This window comes from Artibeus jamaicensis, unplaced genomic scaffold (assembly GCF_021234435.1).
Source record: "Artibeus jamaicensis isolate MK-2021 breed Jamaican fruit bat unplaced genomic scaffold, CSHL_Jam_final contig_548, whole genome shotgun sequence".
In the NCBI taxonomy this organism is placed as follows: Eukaryota; Metazoa; Chordata; class Mammalia; order Chiroptera; family Phyllostomidae; genus Artibeus; species Artibeus jamaicensis.
This window is the reverse complement of record NW_026521883.1, coordinates 16,720,128-16,745,207: the sequence shown is the minus strand read 5'-3', so window position 1 is coordinate 16,745,207 and position 25,080 is coordinate 16,720,128. Positions and strand designations below refer to the sequence as shown.

General features: G+C 36.2%; 1 protein-coding gene across 1 annotated transcript in view; it reads right to left on the bottom strand.

Annotated features, from left to right (window-relative positions):
- PRTG (protogenin) overlaps nt 1–25,080 on the bottom strand; it is a 127,078-nt gene that overhangs the window by 73,801 nt on the left and 28,197 nt on the right. Inside the window, exons 3-5 of the mRNA XM_037151127.2 lie at nt 2,835–2,979; nt 1,539–1,672; nt 59–196 (exon numbers count right to left, since the gene is read on the bottom strand). Coding sequence (XP_037007022.2) covers nt 59–196; nt 1,539–1,672; nt 2,835–2,979 — 417 coding nt within the window. The remainder of the gene's footprint in view (nt 1–58; nt 197–1,538; nt 1,673–2,834; nt 2,980–25,080) is intronic.

Here is a 25,080-nt window from a genome sequence, read left to right as displayed (position 1 = left end):
TCACTATAATGAACAAAGTTCAAGTAAGACTCCCTACCACCTCCTTGGACAGACATACCAAGACGGCTCCAAGAAATGATTGGTTTGGGATTTCCTGTGGCCATGCATTCCAAAACAACAGTCTGATGAAGAGATGTTGTTATGTTCTGTGGACCTGCTATAATGGTTGGTGTGTGGAAGGATTTAGATTCCTTAGCTTTGGAGAGGAAGAGGCAGAATATAAAAACAAGTTGTAAGTAGAATATAAGTGAAATGAATGAAAATATCTATTAATATGTTACTTATTTTTTCTTTTGTTAAAACAATTGAGATATGACTCACAACAATTTACCCATCTGAAGCACAATTCAATGGTTTTTAATATTTTCGGAGTTGTGTAGCCATCACCACAATCAATTTTAAAACACTTTCATCCCCCCAAAACGAGACCCCATACCCATGAGTAGTCACTCCTCAATCTTTTTTCTCCATACCCTGTCTCTCTGTCTCTCTAGATTTACCCATTCTAGACATTTCATAGAAAAGGAACCACACACTACATGGTCCTTTGTGGCTGGCTTCTTTTAACAGCGTAATATTTTCAAAATGGAACATGTACCAGTACTTCATTATCTTTTTATTGAGTAACAATAGAATATATAATTATATTAATAAAATGCATTTTATTAATTCATAAGCTGTTGGGACATTCGGATTGTTTCTACTCATTCCTTTTTTTTTACTCATTCATTTTTAATTGAGGTTCAAACATTTATTTAATGTCTCTTGATGTTTTTCAAAAAGTTTTAAACTTAACAGATCTTTTGGAAAGTAGTACCTTGTGAAAACACTCATATGAAGTTTAACAGTGACTTTAAGTTTTCTTCTACTATATTCAAGTAAATTTAAATTAATTATTTTAAAATAGAAACCAGCATCGATAAATATAATTCCATTTTAATCATTTATGTATTTCTCTCTTCACATTCATCTCCCTAGCTATTTCCCTTCTAATTATATCATGTATGGTAAAATATAAAAAATTATATTCACCTAATGTTAACAATAATAATTTCTGAGTATTAGAATTGCGGCTATTTAAAACTTCTATGATTGTACTTTTTACTTTTATAAACATTTCATAATAAGCAGGCATTATTGTCATAAATGCAAATTATAATTTTTCTTAAACAACAAAAAGTACCAAACTGGAAACAAATATCTCTATAATGACAATGGACAATTCTGGTAGAAATGAATGACTGTTATTCTCTTTTCTGTGTTTTACATGTTTTTAAAAAACTAAAATGTTTAAAATATTCAATCTTTCTTAAAGATGTTGACACTAACATAAAACAAGTGAGCCTCCAAAAGAAGCAAGTTGCTTATACATAAAAAATGACCATTTTCCTAATAGACTACAATATTTTCAATAAAATTAAAGTACTACTTTCTGGTGTATTTATACTACTTTATAGCCAGATAATAAAAATTAATAGCTGTGCCATTAAAAATTAAAAACATACACAAAAACAAAAAAACAAACTTCTGTGAAGTACCTGGAGTCACTGTTAGGGAGGCCTCCACACTTTTACGCCTGTGAGTTGCAGTAGCAGCAACACAACGGTAATTTCCAGCATCCCCTGGGCCAACATCATAGATCTGCAATACTCCTGTTGGTAGGGCAGTTATCCTGTTAGGAGAAGACAGATGATTAAACACTTTGTAGTAGATTTTTAGTTTGTAAGACTTAATACAGGGGCTGGAAGCAGTAATGCTTGCTTGAGTGTGGTTGGTAGGGTAATAATATGGGTGTAATAATTTATAGTTTCAATTTGAACATTTCCCCTAAGATGTCATATGATGTGCTTGAGAGTGATATTGTTATGTTACAGAATTACATGCTTATGATTTTGTAATGAAAGATTTTATAATAAAACAGGGCATTATTTGTGCCAGACCCTGTATACTCAACCTTTTTAAAACCACCGAATGAAATACATTAAAGACCTTTAAAATATTAGTTTGACTGAACTGTTTTCATTCAGGTCATTATAGTTCTCTAAAACAAATAACTATGCAGTGTGTGGTTTTTGGTATCTATCAGTTTAATTTTACACAGTCTCACTCGACATGATAGCTTAGATATAGCTAACTGGTGGCCTAGAGCTTCATTTAAGTTTTTCAGATTCCTGACTTTTCTGCCTATTACTATCGATGTATCCTCTAAGACATACCTGAATGTAAGTTTTTTAAAAAAGTACTTCTTTGAATAAGTCCTTCCATCTACGTGCCCTACCACTTTAGTAAATGATTTCTGCCTACACAGGAACAGTGCTACTCCTTAGGACAGGAATCAAACTTTTTGAAATTGCTACAAAGTTCTTGATTTTTTAAACTTCAACCACCTTCAGAACCTTGGGAGGTGCATGTGTGCATGTGTGTATGTGAGCATGTGTAGAGGAGAGGGGACTGGGAAGTGGAAAGTGGAGACAGAACTGGGCATCTACCAAGGCATATACATGGGAGATCCTTTTCATTAGCACTGCTAATGCCAGCAGCAAAAGCGTAATCTGGTCTCCCAAATCCTTAGGCTGCAATCCATTTACTCAGGTGGTCCTATGACTGGAGGAGCTATTCGAGGAAAGGAACAAAGCAGTAACGCAGGCTCTCTGAATTATGATCTGATCCCCCAAAACAGGAATTATGCCCCATATTCCAGAGACTGATGATCTAATTCTTTGTCTAATTTTGAAGTGTCTTAAGAAGTTGATTATTGACATTATAAATAAAAATGAGTTCATAATAAAGGGTTCATTACTCCTGCATCTCTCCAAAGACAAAGCTGCCTTTACCTGTCTGTAGTTATAGGTAGAGTTGTTCGATTTAATTCCCATGTTATAACTGCAGGAGGATTTGATGAAATCTTGCATGCAAATCTAGCAATTCCACCTTCTTGGACCTCAGTAGAAATTGGCTGAACTTCAAATGCAGAAATAGCTACAGGATAAAGTTTGACAAATTCAGAATAAGTACATGAACTTATACCATACTTGGAAATAGCATTCTACTAAGTGTCATTTATCAGACTTGAATTCTTACTCAGATGTTAAGACCATCACGACATAATTACCACAAAGATAATTTAGGGAATAATTGTGGAAAAACCACTGAGCAGCTGCCCAAACCATGGAGTCCGATCTTTCCCAGGATGAAATTCTAACCAAGTTCTTAAAAAACTTACAACTTGTTTGGAAAAAAAATTAAGATAACTGAAACAAACAAAATTAATAATGGTACTTAATTACATACCAAACTATGAAATACAAACTTCAAATACCACTCTATTTCACAGGAGAGGGAAATCAATGAATTCTGATTGGACAGGTAAAAACTATTTACAGAGATTGGTTTTAAATTGAGTTTTGAATAATATATTGAGTTTAAATGAAAGGGGGAAAATAGGATTGACATGAAGACAATGACAAAAGTGGAAGGAGAGTAGAGATAAGCAGATTTCTAGCATAGTACAAATTAAGACATCAATGAAGATTTTTTAGTGAAAAAGTATCATGATAGTAGCATTTGGAAAGAATTAATCAGGCACTGTTACGTGATAGACTAAGAAAAGAAGAGCCTAGAACCAAGACCAATGGGCTGTTTAAACAGGAATGACAGAACTGGGTGGTGGCAGTGAGAAGGGCAAGATTCTACAGATACCTTAATGAAAACAAGGACTCTGTGTTTGGAGTCAAATGAGGTTGGTATTAATATTGCAGAATAAAAAAGACAGCTAAGATAAATGGCATGCTGATGAAAAAAAAGTAGAGAGACTCGAGACTATTTTTAGACTTATGTTATTTCCAAAATAAAGCTAAATCTTCAAGTGTTGGTATTTTCTAGAGATAATTCTTTACTACTCTAGGCTGGCCTCCAGGAACTTGTTGTCAGGGTCCATGGTTTTACATTTTGACAGAATCCAGGCTCCAGGTAATAGTGTGGTTTTCCTTTCTTCTACTAAGTCTCCCAGGACACAAAGGAAGGGCCTCAATGGTGGTCTTACTGACCCTCCTCAGATTCCAGTTCAAAAAGTATATATGCCTTCATGGTTTATCAATAAAGTGAAAAGTTATGGGCAAAAGTAGAGGGACTCTGGTCTAGACGACTTATGCCTCATTAGACTGGGAAGGGTAAAAGACTAAAAAACTCTGCCTTGGACTTGACTTCATTAGTTTGTAAGTGGGTGACAGGCCTTTAGAGAAATAGGAAACAGCCAGTGAATAATGGTGAAAATGTTCTTAGAAAATATTCTTCCAGAAAGGGTGGAGTAAAAATAAAGTGACTTTTTGTGTGTAACAAAAATTTTCTGCTTCCTCAAGAGTGGTTCTCAAATGGCTGTTGTCAGTGGATCCACAAGGTAAAAACCATTCTCATGATCACCAGTATGCGCCTTTTCATTTTCATTTCTCTTGTGTGTACAGTGTTTTCCAGAAATGATACAGTAGGTGACATCGCAACAGACTCAATGCAGAAGAAGATACATGTATGAATCCAGCCATCTTCTATTAAAGCTCAAACAGTGCCACTCTGACTAAATTTTCTTTTGCTTTGGAAAATAGTTGTGTTGATTAAATGTATTATGTTATTAAGTAATAAGGGCTTCAGGTCAAGATGGCAGTGCAAGAAGACATGGCTCACCTCTTCCCACAAACACCATAAAAATTACAACTAAAATATAAAACAACCATCACTCAGAACCATCACAAATCAGGTTGAATGGAAGTCTGACAACTACGGAATTAAAGAAACCACAACCATCCAAACTGGTAGGAGGGGCAGATATACAAGGAATGGGCTGGTCACACAGCCACCTGTGGTGGATAAAAATTCAGGAGGGCTACATCAGGAGCAAAGATTCCCAGCAGACCAGGGTTCCAGTGCCAGGAAGGTAAGTCCCCACAACTTCTGGCTGCAAAAACCAGTGGAGGTTGAGTCAATGGAAGAAACTGCTGGAGCCTCAAGCAGTCCCTCTTAAAGACTCACACATGGACTCACCTACAAAGACGTACTCTCTCTGAGTTCCAGCACTGGAGTAGCAGCTTGAGAGGCACCAGGAACATACAGGGAGAAACTGAAGTGTCTGGCATCAAGGCCAGCAGAGGCCATTGTCCCTTTTCTAAGCCCTCTCCCCACAGATCTGGCGAGCTATTACCACATCTGAGACTCCATCAACCTGGCTAACACTATTTGACCAACCTTGGAGATCCTTAGAGACTCCACCCCATGCAATTTAGGGCCCACCCAAGCTGCTTTTCTATATGAATGGCTGGTCTTGGCTAAGGCTTCACAGCTTCCTAAATCCTCTCAAATAAGCAACACCTGGCCTCAATGAAGTCCACATTTGGGACTAGCAGAAGCCAGCCAAGCTTCGCCTGGGCATCTCCAAGCCTGGCACAAGTATCAGCCTTCTCAGACTGCTTTATAGCTCAGGCAGTGTGTCTCCAGGCAAAACACAGGTTGGGGCTGACCGTGGCCTACACCAGCCAGAAATCTCCAGGGTCAGTGCACCCAGTGGACAACTACAGATCACTTCATAGTACCACCATCCTGCCCCTGCACAGCTGATCCTTCATGGAGGACAGAGATGGCGGTCAGTGGTCACAGCCAGTCCCTGTAGCTGACTGGTTTGGGTAAATCACTCTCATTGATTTGCCAATAGCAACCAAGGTTCAACTTCAAGAGGATGGTATACGCAGCCCACACAAAGGGTGTACCTCAACTACCCAGCCCAGATGACAGGGGAGCCACTGGACGCTACAGGACACCTACTACTTTTGGGCCACACTATGAAAACAGAGAGTCAAAACAGCTCTACCTAATACGTAGAAACAAACACAGGGAGGCAAAGAAACACAGCCCAAATGAAAGAACAGATCTTTCTGTTCTTTCTCCAGAAAAAGAGCTAAACAAAATGGAGATAATCTATCAGATGCAGAATTCAGAACACTGGTCATAAGGATGCTAACGAACCTTAGTGAGGATCTCAATAGCATAAAAAAGATCCAGTCAGAAATGAAGGATACGCTAATTGAAATAAAGATCAATTTACAGGGAAACAACAGTACAGTAGTGGATGAAGCTGGGAATCAAATCAATGACTTGGAACATAAGGAGGCAAAAAACAACTAATCAGAACAAGAAGAAAAAATAAAAAAAAAAACCAGGATAGTATAAGCAGCATCTGGGACAACTTCAAGAGGTCCAACAGTGGCATCACAGGGATACCAGAAGGAGAAGAGAAACAGGAAGAAACTGAAAATTTATTTGAAAAAATAAGGAAAGAAAACTGCCCTTATTTGGTGAAGGAAATAGACATGCACGCCCAGGAAGCATAGAGAGCCCCAAACAATATAGATGCAAACAGATCCACTCCAAGACACATCATAATTAAAATGCTAAAATTGAAATATAAAGAGAGAATCTAAAAGCTTCGAGAGAAAAGAAGTTATTTATCTACAGGGGAGTTTCCATAAGACTGTTAGCTGCTTTCTCAAAAGAAACCTCGCAGGCTAGAAGGGACTGGCAGGAATACTCAGTCATGAAAAGCAGGAACCTAAAGCCAAGATTGCTATACCAAGCAAAGATACCATTTAGAATCAAAAGGCAGATAAAGAGTTTCTCATACAAAAAATACTAAAGGAGTTCATCATTATCAAACCATTATTATATGAAATGTTAAAGAGACTTATTTAAGAAAAAGATCAAAACTATGAACAATAAATATCAAAAATTGAATCTATAAAAGTAAGCAAACAAGAACAGAGACAGAATCATGGATATAGAGAATGTTTTGATGCTTGCCACATAGGAGGGGTTGAGGGGGAATGGGTAAAGAGGTGAGGGGACTAAGAAGTACAAACAACAGGTGGTTACAGAATAGCCATGGGTATGTAAAGTACAGTATAGAAAATGGAGTAGCTGAAGAACTTACACACATGACCCATGAACATGAACAAGGTGTAAAGCCTGCCTGAGAAAGTGGGAGGTGAGGGGTGGAGGGGGGCAAAGGAGCAAAAATCAGGACAACTGTAATAACATAATCACAAAATATAATTAAAAATAAAAAATTTTAAATGTAATAAATCAGTTTCTATTTGTAAATTAATATTTAATTAAAAATTTAATATTAAGTATCAATAGGTATAACCTACACAAATAAAAGCTCTTTGGGGCCTCTATGAGTTTTAAGAGTATAAAGAGTGAGACTAAAATGTCTGAGAACCCCTATTCAAGAACATCAAATTCTAAAAGTCGTTACAATTTTTATTTTTAATTTTTGCTATAATAATTTTCTAGGATGTCAATCTATTTTAAAACATTTTTAGGCCCTGGCTGGTGTAGCTCAGTGGATTGAGTGCGGGCCTGCGAACCACCCGATTGTGGTTTGATTCCCAGTCAGGGCACATGCCTGGGTTGCAGGCCAGTTCCCAGCAGGGGACTCACGAGAGGCAACCATACATTGATATTTCTCTCCTTCTCTCCTTCCCTTCCTCTCTAAAAATAAATAAATAAATAAATAAATAAAATTAAAAAAAAAACAAACATTTTTATTCTGCACCAAACCAATGCCCTTCCTACTGAAGAATTAGAGAACACATGGTTATATTTATCTCCAAAATATCAAGTGTAGTTATACTTTTTCTTTAAAATATCAGGTGAACATTCATAATAGCCTGGTTCCTCTGTAATAATCTAAGCTCATTTTCCTATAATTAACTAAACTATGTCAAACATTCGTATTTTGGGGTAATAAGGACCTAAGATTCTATAAATGTAATGCCAGCTTTATGAAGTACTAATCTCTCTTCTTGGTTCCATAATACTTTGTCCATATGTAAGGTGGTGACTTTTAGTTCTGGCCATCAATGTGGTAATTTTACCTTATTCTTCTCCAGCCTTTCCCTCTCTTAGACTAAAATATCTACTAGAGCTCAGCTTTACATCATAAAGCAATTCTTCCAGTCTATCTGAGTAATTTCTTCTTTGATTGTCCCACAATAAACCAAGCACCCAATTGGGAATACAAACTTATTTCTTTATTGTTACCATCCTAGTTCTAAGACTATATATACTTTTGATCAACAAAAGACCAAATACTTAGAAAGAGTTGAGAGGTAGGGAAACCATTTAAGAGGCTACTAGAACAGCAGATTGTGATTTGCATAACAGAAGACACTGCAGGAATGGAAGGAAAGGCACAAATAAGAGACGCTGTACACTGAACAATATGATTTGGCCATAAGAAATTCAAGGGAAATGGCAAAAAGGACCCAAATGGTTCTGAGGTTTCTGGTTGATACCTATACAGTGGTACCTTGGTATTCATCAGCTTCAGAACTCATCAAACCTGATACTCATCGCATTTTGTTGAGAAAATGTACTTCAGCACTCAGCGCTGGCTCACCACTCACTGCACTTGCCAGTACTTGTATGAATCATGATGCTACCTACTCTCCAAGAGAAAATGCTTCATCAGCTGTCGCTTACTCACCACTTCTTGAACTGAATTAATGATGAGTACCAAGGTACTACAGTATATGGAGGGTTGGCAGACAGTCTGGTGGGGACCAGAGAACATGTAAGAAATCAGGTGGACTGGTGATTCACCATCACAAGATTCTCACTTCATAAGAATGAGAAGAAATGGGACATATTATGGAAGACAGAGAAACTATAAAACCAGGTCAGGGATTAATAATATAAACACTTTCAAATATCTATTCATCCTGATTTAACTAATAGTTCAGATGTTAGGCTGTTGTTAAGACTTAATTAAAGACATTCTTGAGTTTTACCTGCCTAAAAAAAGCAGCAATTAACACAAAGAAAATTTATATAATTTTTGAGGCTCTGTTGAAATGAACTTAGGAGAAACAGTATTTCTTTTTCCAATATTAATTTATTCTTATTTCTTGATGATAGAAGTTAAGGCATTAGAAAATTGAGGTAAAGGATACTAAGATGAGGCAAAATTTTAGCCTTAACTGGTTTAAAGAATATCAGGAATAAAATCCAGTAAACAGGGAGAATCATTTAGGTGGATACAGGGAGACAGTACAGCAATACAGCCTTGTGGTTAAGGGTACAGATTTTAAAATGTATAGATCTGGGTAAGAATCACAGCTTTGCATGCATGAGCTGTGTGCCCTTGAGAAGTTATTCAACCTCAAAACTCTGTAAAATGAAGATATTAATATATTACATGAACCTTATAATAATTACATTCATATGTGTACACACACAGATAGGGTAACATGAACATGTAGTCAAGGCACTGCTAGACACCTAGGGAACTAGTCATGGTGCTGGAGGTATAATAGTAGTAGAATGTGTCTTGCTATGAATGAACTACTTTTAATTTAGAAATGGTGACTTAAAGAAAGGCAAACAAAGGATGTCAGTGACCACTATGCAATAAAAATAAACTTTAAAGCTCTAACATAGGCAGAGTAGTTTAAGATTAAAAATTTTTCTCTTCTACTAAGCCAGACTATGTAGCTTTTACATAAAGGTACATAGAATGCAGAGAAAGAGAAACAATTTTCCCATTTTTAACATGCATAGATAAATTATTTGGAGGATAAAATCCCCTACCTGAATGATGAAATAGTAGAGGATATATTACAGGAAGATAGGTAATTAAGTTCAAATCTCTAGTGGTAGGATTACATATTGTGATTTTTTTGTACTTATTTTTTCTATAATACACATAATTGAGAAAAACTAATGACATTTAAAAACAAATTTTATATGCCTGTATGCACATGTCTTCATAAATTTTCTACTGTCACCCTACTACCTGATAAAATCCCTCATCCTTAATTTTAATCTGCCTCCTTTTTAGTCTTTTGAACTTGTCATACTTTGGACAGATATCACCTGTGATTCACAGGCGCTTGATTCTCTCCCCAACCAGTGCCCTCAATCTGAAAATTACAAGGAAAAGAATACGTGAATAAAACATTTTAAAATTAAAAATAAGTTACAAAAAATTTTACATCTAAACTTAGAAAGTTTAGAAAAGCATGTAAATATGAATATATTGTAATAGTCTTAAACATTGTTTCCTTCAAAGTATTTGTTTCTCTACATTTTTTTTAAGTGGGGCATTAAGCTGACTAAATGAATAGATCCTTTACAATTGTAATGTTAGAACCTCCTAAAACTTTAGTTCACAAACTATTTTCAGCCTTATCAAAACATTTTGCACTTACTTAAATGGCAAAATATCTCATGTCCTTATGCAAATCTCAGCTTTCTCCTTGATGTGGACTTTGTTTCTGCCAGTTAGGTAAGATTTTTACAAGTCTACAGCCTTCTTGTGAAACCTGACCTCTTTCTTCCCGCCAGTCAGTGCTAACATAAACCAAGAGCCCCACAAAAAGCTATTAAAGCTGTGCTGTTAAGAGGCCAGAGTTCTATAAAATAGGCAAGAAATAAGGTCTTAAGAAACATGCGGTGTTCTCAAAAACAACCTTGCAAACACAATAAATGTAAGTGCCTATTTTATTTGTGACTTCCTTTTCTTTACCTGTCTACTTAATATTTGCTTCTATGATTTATAGTCAGAGGGGGAAAAAGGGATCAAAGACGCTAAGAGGAAAATGTTCTCCAAACTTTTATTTGATCAAAAAACAACACATATATGTTTCTACACTGGATACGTATAACTACAATATTAAGCTAATGTGCCATCCATGCTTCTAAAAGTCTGCAATGAATGAAATACTTACTACATGTTGAATCTAAAAGCAACTAAAAATTATCAATACAGTCTGAAATGAAAAGCCATTCAGTAATTTTCAAGTAGTTCATACTATTCTCTACATAAGAAAAAAAATCACTTTCTTTTGTAAATTGCATTTAAAATATTCTTTCACTAAACAGAAAATATTTCAATCAGAATCTTGATGCAGGGTTTACAGAGGTGATTCAGCCAGGGGTTCTGGAGGCCTCAGCTGGTCAAGGATTGCATCAGTTACTACTGCCACACTTCCTCCTTCGGAAGTCCTAAATGGCAAGGGAACATGGCCAGTAGTCATCACATTCTAGCAACGCTGTGCTGTTTCTACAATTCTAAGTCACCAGTAGTGCTGGGGAAATTTATAAGTGGCTCATCAAGGAAACAGAGAAATTTTTATCCCAGGCTCCTGAATATTCCCAATTTTCCATAAGTTCCTCATGGAGTGTATGTGTGTATTAGCTTAAAGCTTATTTCTATGACACTGGTCTTTAAATCATGCATATGTCTACTGTAGGCTTTCCTAATCAAAGTTACAGTAGTAACTTCTTACCTCATTGGATCCAATTTGCTTTCAGTCTTCGAAGTCGAAGACTGACCTGCAACCAAACAGGAAGTAAACCAAGAGACCTGACCCATCTGATCAAAGCATCAAGGCAACTGATGCTTTACCTACTTGAGGTAAAAACCAACCAACATACAAGTTTCAAAGAGAAGCTGAAAACTTATTATATCCCTAAAGCTAGACAAGAAATTGGTACTTTTTAAAAAATTGTTGTACAAAAAATTTCATCTAATAAAAACAATGTAACACAAGACAGATATGGTCACTGTGACTTCAGTGTCAAACTCTTTTTTTCAGTTGTACTTAGTATACAATAGCTATTCTGTAAGTGGCTTCCTACCTAGCTTCTAGGGAATTTAGAGTTCTGCTTGAATCTGTGGCTATTTTGGCAACTAGGTGTTAAGGGGCATGCATTTGTTTTTCAAAGGTAATACTTAGATCAAAACATGTGTCCAAGTAAATGTAAATAAAACGAAAGGCTAGCAACTTTCTAACTAAATGGGTATCAAGGACTTTCAGAAATAGATCCTACATGCAAAGTTTCTACAGACTAGATTATTTTCCATTATTATATTACTTCTGTAAACATATTAAAAGACACCTTTAATAATACCTGAGAATTCTTTGCTTCTTTGATATTACATCAACCCTGTTTTGACAAATGCCAGACTTGGTACTCTGCAAACTCAGTTCCTATGCCTGGGACAAGAAACACAAAGCTCTTCAAGTCCCCTCCTGTCAGCTGGGCCACTCACTGCTGTTCAACAATGTCTTTATTTTCTAAATTTAAAGCGTTTTAAAATTTTTTTCAGTTATAGTCGATATACAATGTTATATTAGTTTCGAGTGTACATCCTAGTGATTAGACATTATATAACTTACTAAATCATCATCCTGATAAATTTTGTACCCATCTGACACCACAGTAATTAGAATTTTATTGATTATATTTTCTATTCTGAACTTAAAGTCTCTATACAACCAATTTGTACTTCTTAATCTCTTCACCTTTTTGGCCATCTCCCCAAACCCCCTTGCATCTGGCAACCATCAAAATGTTTTCTGTATCAGCCCTGGCTGGTGTAGCTCAGTGGATTGAGCACAGGCCTGTGAACCAGACAATCGCGGTTTGATTCCCAGTCAGGGCACATGCCTGGGTTGCAGACCAGTTCCCTGCAGGCCAGTTCCCAGCAGGGGACACACAAAAGGCAACCATACATTGATGTTTCTCTCCCTCTCTCCTTCCCTTCCCCTCTAAAGATAAATAAATAAAATATTTAAAAAAATGTTTTCTGTATCTATGAGTCTGTTTCTATTCTTCATTTGTTTTTTTAGATTCATTTCTTGATAGACATGTATTTTTTAAATATATTTTATTGATTATTCTACTACAGGTGTCCCATTCCCCCCCCCTTCACTTAACCTCCACCCTGCACACTCCCTCCCACCCACATTCCCCTCTTTCAGTTCATGTCCGTGTGTCATACATATAAGTTCTCTGGCTTCTACATTTCCCATACTATTCTTACCCTCCCCTGTCTATTTTCTACCTACTATCTATGCTATTCATTCTCTGTATCTTTTCCCCCTCTCCTCCTCCCACTCCCCTATGAATAACTCCACGTGATCTCCATTTCTGTGGTTCTGTTCTTGTTCTAGTTGTTTCCTTAGTTTGTTTTTGTTTTTGTTTTATGTGTGGTTGTTAATAATTGTGAGTTTGCTGTCATTTTACTGTACATATTTTTATCTTCTTTTTCTTAGATAAGTCCCTTTAACATTTCATATAATAAGGGTTTGGTGATAATGAACTCCTTTAACTTGATCTTATGTGAGAAGCACTTTAACTGCCCTTCCATTCTAAATGATAGTTTTGCTGGATAGAGCAATCTTGGATATAGGTCTTTGCCTTTCATGACTTGGAATACTTCCTTCCAGCCCCTTCTTTTTTGTAAGGTCTCTTTTGAGAAATCAGCTGACAGTGACAGACATGTATTTATTGCCAACTTATTGTTCATATTTTTTACCTTTTCCTCCCCCTTCTTCTTCCTAAAGGAGGCCCTTTAACATTTCATGTAATATTGACTGGTGGTGATGATCTCTTTTACCTTTTCCTTCTCTGAGAAGCTCTTTTTTTTTTTTTTTTGAGAAGCTCTTGATAAATCATTTGATTCTAAATAACAGTGTTGCTAGGTGGGGTAATCTTGGTTGTAGGCCCTTGCTTTTCATTACCTTGAATATTTCTTGCAATCCCTTCTGGCCTGCAAAGTTTCTGTTGAGAAATCAGCTGATAGTCTTACGGGTACTCCCTTGTAACTGTTTTTCTCTTGCTGCTTTTAAGATTCTCTCTTTGTATTTAACCTTTGGTATTTTAATTATGATATGTCCTGGTGTGGATCTCTTGGCTTCATCATGTTTAGGATGCTCTATGCTTCCTAGATTTGTATGACTATTTCCTTTTCCAGGTTAGGGAAGTTTTCTGTCATTATCTTTTCAAATAGGTTTTCAATTTCTCATTTCTCTTCTCCTTCTGGCAACCCCATGATGTGAATGTTGGTACACCTGAAGTTGTTTCAGAGACTCCTTATACTATCTTTATTTTTGGATCCTTTTTTTCTTTTTGTTTTGATTTGCTGTTATACCTTCAATTACTGGAACTAACATAGTTCTTAAAATGACTGTTACTACACAGGAAAAAATAGTGATACACTAAATGTGAAAAAATGCAAAATTGTACTAACAACCTTCTTACGACAGCTCAACTACAGAATTCCACTCTTACAACTTCTTTCATTCTTAATAAAATCTGAACAGTCTAACCAAAACTTTTGCATGCACTAAGAGCTAGCACTAGACAACAAGGACAATCTTAATAGACTGGCAATGCCGATGTGCAGAGAGTGATAATAAGATGTGAGTCCATATGACTATGAAGAAAGAAAATATTTAAACAAAGAAATTTGCCCTATTTTGGAAAACTTAAGAGCAGTTCAATGAGAATTCAAAAAACATTTATAGTTACAGAAAAAGATAATTGCTTTAGGGAAGTAGCAAGACTGTGGTAGGAAATATTGTTTGTTGATTGATTGAATAAATGAACGAATGTGTAAGGAGCTACCATAAATGTGTAGTAAGCATTTGTTAGTAATAAAAATCAATGTAAAAATTCTGCTTGTTGTTCACCTAAAATATTATGGTAAAAGATTTAAATTAGATAGAAGGTTGAATGACTCTCATGATCTCAAAGGTCCCTTCCATGACACTCTAATTCCAGGGGCATACATGTGCTCTCAGTAGCTACATCACTGACAGAGGTAGCAGTGGTAACAAGAGAGATTTTGGAGTCAGGAGATCTAAGTTTTAGTCTTGGCTAACCCAGCCATTGCCTTCAACACATAATCTTGGGTAAGCCATAATATCCCATAAGGTAGTGCCATCACTCCAGAGGCTCTTTTAAGGAGGGAATAAGATTAAAGGTATGAATGTTTTGTAAGCCCCACACCAGGGTTCTAGAGTTAGGGCACAAGTGGACCTTAGCTACAGTGTAGGAAGCAGAGCAAATTGAGAAACAGAATTAGACTAAGGCAGTATATACAGTAAGAGAGACGGAACTTTCTGGACATCTTTTGACAATCCAGTATGGAGTCACTGTCAGTCATTCAGTTATGTCAAGAAGCAACATGACAAAGACCAAGGTAATGGTGTCTAAGGGGATGAGCCCAGAATGCCCAAAACCATTCACATATGGACTCCATCTGGACATTAATACAAGTGTTCATCATCAATATGATTGTGCACATCAAAAGTGTGCATCAATATGACTTAAAAGTCATTCCAAATTTTCTTACATTTAATATTTTAAGCATTATAATTTTTGTTTGAGTTCCAGTATACAAGGAGGCAACAACATACTTATATCTGTGCATAAACATATGTATCATAAAGCACAAGAATGTGCTGGGACTTAAAAGACTAACATTAGCCAGAAGATACCATGCCTGTAAAAAAGGATAAGGACAGTTATGTTCTCTTTAGTCTAAAGGGCTTTGGACAAGTCTGGAGCAGGAAACTCTGTAATCTAGAAAGTAGCATGAATATATTAAATAATCCACAGATATTAAGGGAGTTGGATATAAAACATATGGAAAAAAGTGGTATCTCATTGTGGTATCTCATTATGATATTTCATTGTAGCTTTAATTTGCAATTCTCCATGATGAATTATACAGTCAACTTTGGAAAATAATTTGGCAGTTTCTTAATAAAGTTAAACATACTGCATTCTCATCTTTAAATATTTGCCCAATAGAAATGAAAACCTATGTTCACACAAAAACATGCACAAGAAAGTCTATATAAACTTTATTCATAACAGCACCAAATTGCAAAACACCCAAATGTGCTTCAACTGGTGAATGGGTAAACTGCAGTAGATCTATACAGTGGAATACTACTCAGAAATAAAAAGGGACAAGCTATGGGTACACTTAAGAACATAGCTAAATCTCGCATACATTATGCTAAGTAAAAGACACAAGACTGAAAAGGCTATAGAATGTATAATTTCATTTATATGACATTCTGGAAAATGCAAGATATAATTACTGCTAGAACTTAGGGGATGTGGAGGGTATGACTACATGGGCATCAGAGAATGTTTGAGGATGATGAAACTATTCTACATTCTGACTGTGGTGATGGCTACATGACTATGAATATGTCAAAACTCACAGCATGTGGACCCCAAAAAGTTTTACTGTATATAAAACAAAAAAATCAACTAAAAAAAAAGACTTATGTTCCTGACCAAACTTAGACATGAAAAGTGTACACAAATAACACTTACTCTGATAACCAGAAATGAACATATGTTCCTGAGGAACAGGAGGAGTAAGAAACCTAGAGTCCTCCTATTCCTCTACCTATGGAAATGGTGGGACAGCTTTCATACTTCTGCTGAGTCACTAGAAAAATAAGGGGCCAATAAGGCATTACATGCACATATGTGAAAACATAGGTGTACATACCTATATACACCTAAAAAACCAGCCTTTCCTAAGTAGCCCAGCTTAGCAGCACACTGCAGGACTGTAATTCCAACATAGACTCTTCCCAGGCTGCTGCCCAGCATATTCTGCTAGACATCTGTCAGTTTGGGGGCTTCCCTGGCATTCTAAGCTCATTTTGGGAAGTCTCATAACATTCAACCTGACACATACATCAGGCCAAACTTGAAATTATGCAGAATTTGGTCCAGGAACCAATGGGTTTGATCCAAGGAACCTCACATGATTATCAGACTTTTTAGAATAGCTACAGGGTTTTAGAATTCCTGTTTGACCAAGACTAATGAACATCTAAATGCTTCTTCAGGATTAAACTGCACCACTAAATGCTGAAATAAAGGTTCACTGTTTTTGCACACATATTTGTGTGACATTCTTACTTCCATTCTCCTAAAGCAGAACAGAAAGAGCTATTTTGAATGAAGACTTGCAATGCTGAAGTCATAACCACTTCTCCTGACATCCTCATCTGAAGCTGAAGTATAGTCTTTCTTAGCTACTCCTTGGCCTATGTTTTGCCATATTGAGGATGTCCACCCTGAAGAGGGCAGTCGTAACCAGAGAGTAACAAGCAACCAGGGTAGCATCACAGGAGCAGACCATAAAGAATAACAGAAGTAGATATGGAAATGTAATGCTTTAAGAGAAAGCGCCTGTCATGGTGGGAATTTAAGGAAGAGATTAGGAACAAGGAAAATCACACACCTAAGCAAAACAAAAAAGAGCAGGCTGTCAATAAGAAAAATCAAAGGAAGTAAAAACAATGTTCTATAATTGTTAAACCCATCATAAAATTACTACCAACATTCCTTGTCTTCCTTTCTAGAGCTGATAAAATGAACATAAAACCACTATTTATTCTACCTTTCATCTTTCCCAACTGCTACTAACTTGAGTTAAAAAAATCTTTTTAAATAATTAGTCTCCATATGGTACTTTCATAATCTAGACAGAATCCTATTAGTTGGGAGTAAAATCTGATCTCACTATGAAAGACATCCCCAACTGGGATTTTCCTCTTCTCAAATTATGTGTCTCTCCAGCAACAGTGTGTGGTCACAGAAGTGTATGAGACATGCTAATGCGTTTATCAAGTGATTATTCTTGGCCCCTCTGCTGGCAAAAACAAGCAGGAAACAGCACACACACAAAAAAACATGCCTTAGTAAGCCACATTAACCAGCTTCAAAGCTGTTCAACTTGTGTGGCTCCTATGAATTCAAGGGGAAGAGAAAAAGGGCCATTGCTTTGTCTTTACCAAGACCATTTCCCCTTCAACCGTTTGCCAAGTGATTGCCTTATATTGCCTAATCCAAGAGATGCCTTTCTTATGCCTTGTTGTCATTCCATAAAGAATTAGTTCTGCTTAATAGCTCAACTGTGCAGGAAGAACATTCCATGCAATTTTACACTTTGCATCAGTCCGAGAAACAGAAGGATCAAGAAAGCATTAAGAAGAGTGAGGTTTTGTAACAAAATTCATGTCACTTAGCAACTTCATCCGTGTATAAATTTATAATGAGAAAAATATAAAGTCCATTAAATTACAGCAGAAATATTTCTACTAGGATTACTCCTGCTTTTCCAAATGATTATTTCAAAGACATTTAAAAACAATTCAAGAGCTGCAGTATATTTAATTATTTGTGGTAAACTTTACAATATTATTCTCCATTGTTCTTTTATATATTGCTTTCTCAGATTATAAAAAGGCATGGTTTTTCTTTCTTTTTCACATACTTACCTAGTAATCAGTGACTATTTAGTAAATGCCTATTATGCAGTAGAATTCATTAAGGTTTACATCATCACAATTTATTACAACTAAATGTTCTATATATGACATTCAAGTCATAAACTGGAAATCAATCACTATGAAATATCTGAGTATCTCTTTCATCTTCTAATAGATGTTAAACTAAAGACCAAGACTATTTCACTGATAACAGGAAAAAAGTATACACATTGTCACTAGCACACACACATCAGATGTTCTTGTTAAGGTGCATTCATCATGTGGACTGTGAGTTCTAGGCTACCTGTCCACAACACAATGAAATCCTTTTAATAATGCTGTAGCTTACTTTGTTTATTAGGTTTAACCACAGCCCTTAACTACATATCTTACACACGTTAACTCATTTAATACTCCTGAAAACTAACAGGTAAATAATATTACTTTCACTTATAAGTAAGAAAACATGTTCTAAGAAGTTAAAACAGGCCCTGGCTGGGTAGTTCAGTTGGTTAGAGCACTGTCCCCATATGCCAAGGTTTCAAGTTTGATTCGCAATCATAAATAAATGGAACAATGAAAAAACAAAAATTGATGCTTCTCTCTCTCTCTCCCCACTCCCCTGCTCCTTCCTCTCTAAAATCAATAAATGAAAAGAATAAAAAAACTTTAAACCACTTGTTTGGGATCATGTAATTAGTAAATGGTGGAGTCAGTGATCAAAATGATGCTTTAAGAAAAATTACACCCATTGGCTGCCCTAGAGACATAAGAGGTTCATACAAGGAGTGCACCATGGCACTTTTAGCAAGGAAACACTGATCCAGCCTGCGAGTCTATTCTCCCAGTAGAAACATACATTCATGCATAAAGAATAGGGAGTTTCTTTTCCTCTAATTTCCCCTCCTTTAAATGTTCCTAAAAGCAGCAACAAAAGCAAATTTCCCCTATCTTCCGCTTGACTGAACATTGTATCGCTCCCAAAGTCAACAGCAGGGCTTTAGGATCTGTCAATCTCTCCCTCCCTATTTGTTACCAACATTAATTTAATTGTGCAATTATTCATCGAACATTCCTCATTATTCTCTAATATGAATTTTTTTGTCTAGCTTAAGTAAATCCACTTACCATTCCTTAAAAACCACTCAGAATCCAAGACCATTACACTGGTAAGGTCCTACATACAAGAAAAAGCCACAGGATGCTATAATAACACCCCGGCCATCAAGCAAAGACTGAGTCTGGAAGAGAGGTGACATGTACGGTCAAGGGCTCATGGACTAGTAAACAGCAAAGGATTATGAAGAGTGGTTCAGGCAGAGGGTAGAGCATGGATGGGGGGCAAAGGTACAGAGCAATGAGAGAGCAAAGTATATTCAGAGAACTGAAATTCCATGTGGTGGGAATTTGGGGTGTATAGAAGAATCGGGCTGGGGGGATGGAGACATGGACAGACAGGGCAGTAAAGGATGCAGTCACTGGGCAGGCAGGGACAGATGATGAAAAGCCTTGCCTTTTTATGCTCTAAGTGTGGTCCTTGGATCAGCCTTAGAACTACTCTTAGAACAGAGTATCAGGCTCCATCCCAATGCCAATCAGCCCTTTGTTAGGATGCCCAGGTGATTTATATGCAGTTTAAAATTTGAGAAGAAAAGCTCTAAGCATTTGGGTTACATTCTGAAGGCAACAAGAAGCTACTGAAATATTTTAAGCAAAATATAAACATGATCAGATTTGAAAACAGTATGGAAGACTAATTATGAGTAGGTACAAATGCAAGTGTGTTTTTTCATGGTTTACTTGCTATTGAGTTTTTCTGTTTGAGAATGATTGTTTTATAAAAGTTCACACTTTTCTAATTTTCTGTTTCTATGGTTGCTAGGAGCTGTGGGGGTGGGGGGTAGAGTGGAAGAAACAGGGAAGAAAAGGGTACAAATTTTTAGCTATGAGTAACGTCTGTGCAGCTAATGCAAAACATGATGGCTATATTTGATAATAATGAATTGTAAAATTAAAATTTATTAAGAGTAGCACACACACACACTGACACACAAGGTAAATACATGAGGTGATGAAATGTGTTAATTATCTAGATGAGGGGAATGTAATGTATACATATATCTTGTAATGTATACATATATCAAATCACCATGACATATACATTGAAAATCTATTGTCAATTATACCTCAATAAAGGTGAAATTTTTTAAAAGTGCTTCCATACCTATCTAGAGGCTCCTCATAATAAGACTAGCATTTAAGGTTATCTCAAACACTAAGAATGCATCTTCTTTAGGGTAAAAGTGTGTCAAACCATATCCAACTAGTGACCTAAATCAATTTTATACAATCATGCTTTCTAAACTGTTTCATCAATTCAAAGCTGTTGTATAAACAGCTTACTCTTACTTAGCCTATGAAAGGCCTTTGAACTATTTGGGTAAGGGAGATGTAGGCTCTATTTGCCACTCACATTTTTAACTGAGGATAGCATAAATTGTTTTAGAAACTTTTACTAAATTACATGCAATCTTTAGCTCAGAATAATAAAAGCACAGAATTTTGGACCAAAGCCATGTAGAAATCCCCTATAATGTGTTCAATAAGCCAAATCAAAACAATGCATAGTTTATAGGAACGGGGCAAAAGAAACTTGCAGCTCATATTTCATCTGTCGAGTGTCACGTTCATTCAAGCAAAGGAAAGTTGACTGATAAAATCTACTTTTTTTTAATGCTTGTTATTGGCAGTGGAAATAGCCAAACAGCCTGACTTTTTCTTTGATGGCTTACAATGAATGTCAGCAAAGGTTCTGTACTAAAAGGAGTATGACCCTGCTGAAAAAAGACAATAAAAATGATTTTCAATAACAGCAAAAATGTAGTTATGTGTATCTGAAAATGTAATGCATCTTTTATAGTGACTCAGAAATTATGATACTGCTACTCGTATTTAGTCCTCAGACCCATCTGACCCAAGATTGATATTCTAAAGGGATTATGATATGAATAAAACTATACTCAGGACCAACTGTAAATCTGGATTTCCCAACTTTGTGCAGAGTACTATTTATAGCCTAGTGTGAACTTTCCATACAGCTCAACAGCAACCCTGAGTCTCTTTTAAGGAAATGATTACCAGTGGCATCAGGTAATCTGAAAGACTTCTGGAAATACGTCTCAGGCCAATTGAGTGGCCTCAATGCTTGGAGGCCACTAAGGCGGTGTTTTGCAACCCCTTCTATTCTGTATTGAGCACCCCTTTAGATGGCTGGTAAATCTCACTTTCCACAAATTAATATTGGCTGATGGAAGGGGTCAGTGTATACAGAAATTGAGGCAAAAGAATTGGTGAGAAAGAAAGGAAAGAGAAAGAACAAAATGCAAAAAATAAAAGGGAAACTATTACATGACAAGAAACAAGTAAAACGGCAAAGAAAAGGAATAGATCAGGAATGAATGGTGCAAATAAAGGGAGGCAAAATTAAAAAATGAAGGAATAAATAAATCACTGCTCCACTAATCAGTGCTAAGCAATCATGAAACTATTGCAATAGATTCTAGTATATTTAAATTTGGTGACAAAGCACTGAAGCTGACTATACTAGTAAATACACCTAGACAAGAGTATTTCAAAGTGACCTCTCCTGGGCTGTGGAATAAATTTTTTAAAAGTTCTGATTTATCTGGGAAAATGAGTATTTAGTACGATTATAAATTTTTTTAAACCTCTATGAAACTTTACAAATAATTTAAATTTCTTGATGGCTGTAACTATGGATGTCAGGATATGATAATGACCCAACAATATCAAGGAGGCTAGTGACAAAACAAACAAGTTAAAGAACAATGTAGAATGCAATCAATTTAACAGGATTACAACTACCTTGGAAAACAGCTTGACAGTTTCTTAAAAAGTTAAATGTATATCTACTATGCGATCCAGCCATTTCACTCCTAGGTATCTAGCCAGAAGAAATGAGCTTATGGCTCACACATGGATTTGTAAATGAATATTCATAGCAACTTTATTTGTAACAACTCCAAACTGTTAGAAAACAGCCCAAATATTAACTAATGAGTGGACAAACAGTGGTATAACCACACAATGGAATACTACTGAACAACAACAAAAAAAATGAACTATTGCTACACACATCACATGGATGAATTTCAAAATATTTATGCTGAAGTCAAAGAATTTAAACAAAGGAGTACGTACATATTATATGATTCCATTTACATAACATTCTGGAAAAGTCAAACTAATTGATAGACAGTAACAGAAAGCACATTGGTGGTTGCCTACAGATGGGAAGGAGGAATGGATTACAAAATGCACAAGAAAACGTCCAGGAGTTGTAAGTAGTTCATTATCCTCATTGTGTTGATAGGTTCACCAGCACACAAATATGCCAAATTCACCAAACTGTGTATTTCAACATGTACAGCTTACTGTGCATCAATTATATCTCCATAAAGTTTTTAAAACGGGAGGCAGAAAAAACCCTGAGTGTGTAGATACACACAAGTATACAGGGGGGAGCAAAAGGTTTATAGTTGTGAGTATATGAAACACAGAAATTATTCTTATATTATTAATTATTGTATTATTTTCCATATAAACTGTAAACCTACATTTGCTCCACCCTGTATGTTTATAAACACATAGAAAAAAGTCTTGGAAAATCTATATAACTATTAATAGTGACTACCTTGAAGAGGAACTGAGTACTACACTTAGTTTTTTCTCTATTATTTTAATATTCACAGAATGCATGTACTACTTCTGTAACTTCAAAAATAAAAATAGAAGTCAGAGTCCTCAAAAGCCTTTAGAAGTTCCAGAAAGCCATATCCAAAATCATAAACATTCCCACCAGTTTCCTCATCTCTGGTTGTTAAACACTACTTCTTAATAGTTTTAATGTTAATCTACTTACTATAGCAATGTTATTCTGTATTTTTCATTTTACATGTATAATGTATTAACTAATAAGTTGAACAGGTCTACCTGCAAGCTAACTGTTATTCGTAGGACTTTTTTTACACTCCTGGGAAAGTGTTCTCTAACTCCAAAGCACTAGAATACTCATACAGTTTGTGTCTTTCTCTTATATTCATAACTGAAGGATGTGAATCTAGAGCTGTCTTTAAAAGCTCACATTCTAAAATTTTAGGTTATGATTACAATATCTTGGAATTAAATGCTTTTTGTCCTATGGCATTTACTGTAGGTATGTTTAAATATTTTTGCCTTTAAATCACTCTTTAATTTTTAACAAATCTAAAGGTCTTTTCTATAAGCTAAAATATTACCTTTCAGTACATTCACCTGACTCCTGATCAATTTTAACTGTTACCTAATATCAAATTTATCAATAAAAAATATACTAAATCTCCAAATTTTATGAGATACAGACAGAGGAGGAAGTGAAACCTTATACCTGCCTTCGGAGGACTTGCCTCTTCCTCTCCAAAAGAGCATATAGCAGATATGACAAAAAACACCCACACAAACAAAAAACAAAATTTATGGTGGGGGCTGAGAAAGAAACAATGAATTCAGATTCGCCAATTAATAACTGTGTGACTTTGTAAATTACTTAAGGTCTCTATGTCTTAGTTTCTTAATCCATAAAAGACTGGAACATTTTTTTCTTTTAATTTTGTTCAACTACAGTTGTCCCCATTTTCCCCTCACCACAGCTCCCCACCCCACCCACCCCAACCTTCCACACTCAACCCTACCCCCGCCTTTGGCTTTGTCCATTGGGCCTTCATACATTTTCCTTGACAGCCCTTCCCCTTCTTTCTTAAATTACCCCCCTTCCCCTTCCACTCTGGCTACTGTAAATTTTCTTATTTCAATGTCTCTGGTTATATTTTTGCTTGCTTGTTTTATTTATTAGGTTCCACTTATAGGTAAGATCATATGGTATTTGTCTTTCACTGCATGGCTTATTTCACTTAGCACAATGCTCTCCAGTTCCATCCATGCTGTCTCAAAGGGTAGGAGCTCCTTCTTTCTTTCTGCTGCATGGTATTCCATCATGTACATGTTCCATAGTTTTTTGATCCACTCATTTATTGATGGGCACTTGGACTACTTCCAGCGCTTGGATATTGTAAATTGTGCTGCTCTGAATTTGGGGTACAGAGGTCCCTTTGAATAGGTGTTTCAGGATTCTTAGGGTATAATCGCAGCAGTGGAACTGCTGTGTCAAAAGGCAGTTCCATTTTAGTTTTCTAAGGAAATTCCACAGTTTGCCACAGTATCTGCACCAGTCTGCATTCTTGCCAACAGTGAATTAGGGTTCCCTTTTCTCCACAACCTCTCGAGCATTTGTTGTTTGTTGATTTGGTTATGATGGCCATTCTGACCAGTGTGAAGTGGTATCTCATTGTGGTTTTAATTGAATTTATTATTTCAAATAGTTGTGGTGAGGATTAAATGCAGCATTTTATATAGAGGATTTTATTCTGTTCATCTCTTCCCATTCCTTTTTTTTTTTTTTAATTTATTTTCAGAGAGAGAGGAAGGGAAGGAGAAAGAGAAGGAGAGAAACATCAATGTATGGCTGCCTCTCATGTGTCCCCCACTGGGAACCGGCCTGCAACCCAGGCATGTGCCCCGACCGGGAACCAAACCGCGATCGCATGGTTCACAGGCCCGCGCTCAATCCACTGAGCCATGCCAGCCAGGGCTTCCCATTCCTTTGTAATCCTAATTCATTTATAATACAACCTCTGCCTCCAACTCTTCCTCACGTCTTCCCTATCCTATACATATGGTCTCTAAAGCTTGCCTCTGCCTCCAGTTTCTGTACCCTTTTCTTTTTCCACTTCACTCCTCCATCAGTGTATCTCCTCTCTTCTCAACCCAATCATGACCACCAGTGATGGACCAAATTGTTTCTCCTTGATCCTCAACTGAT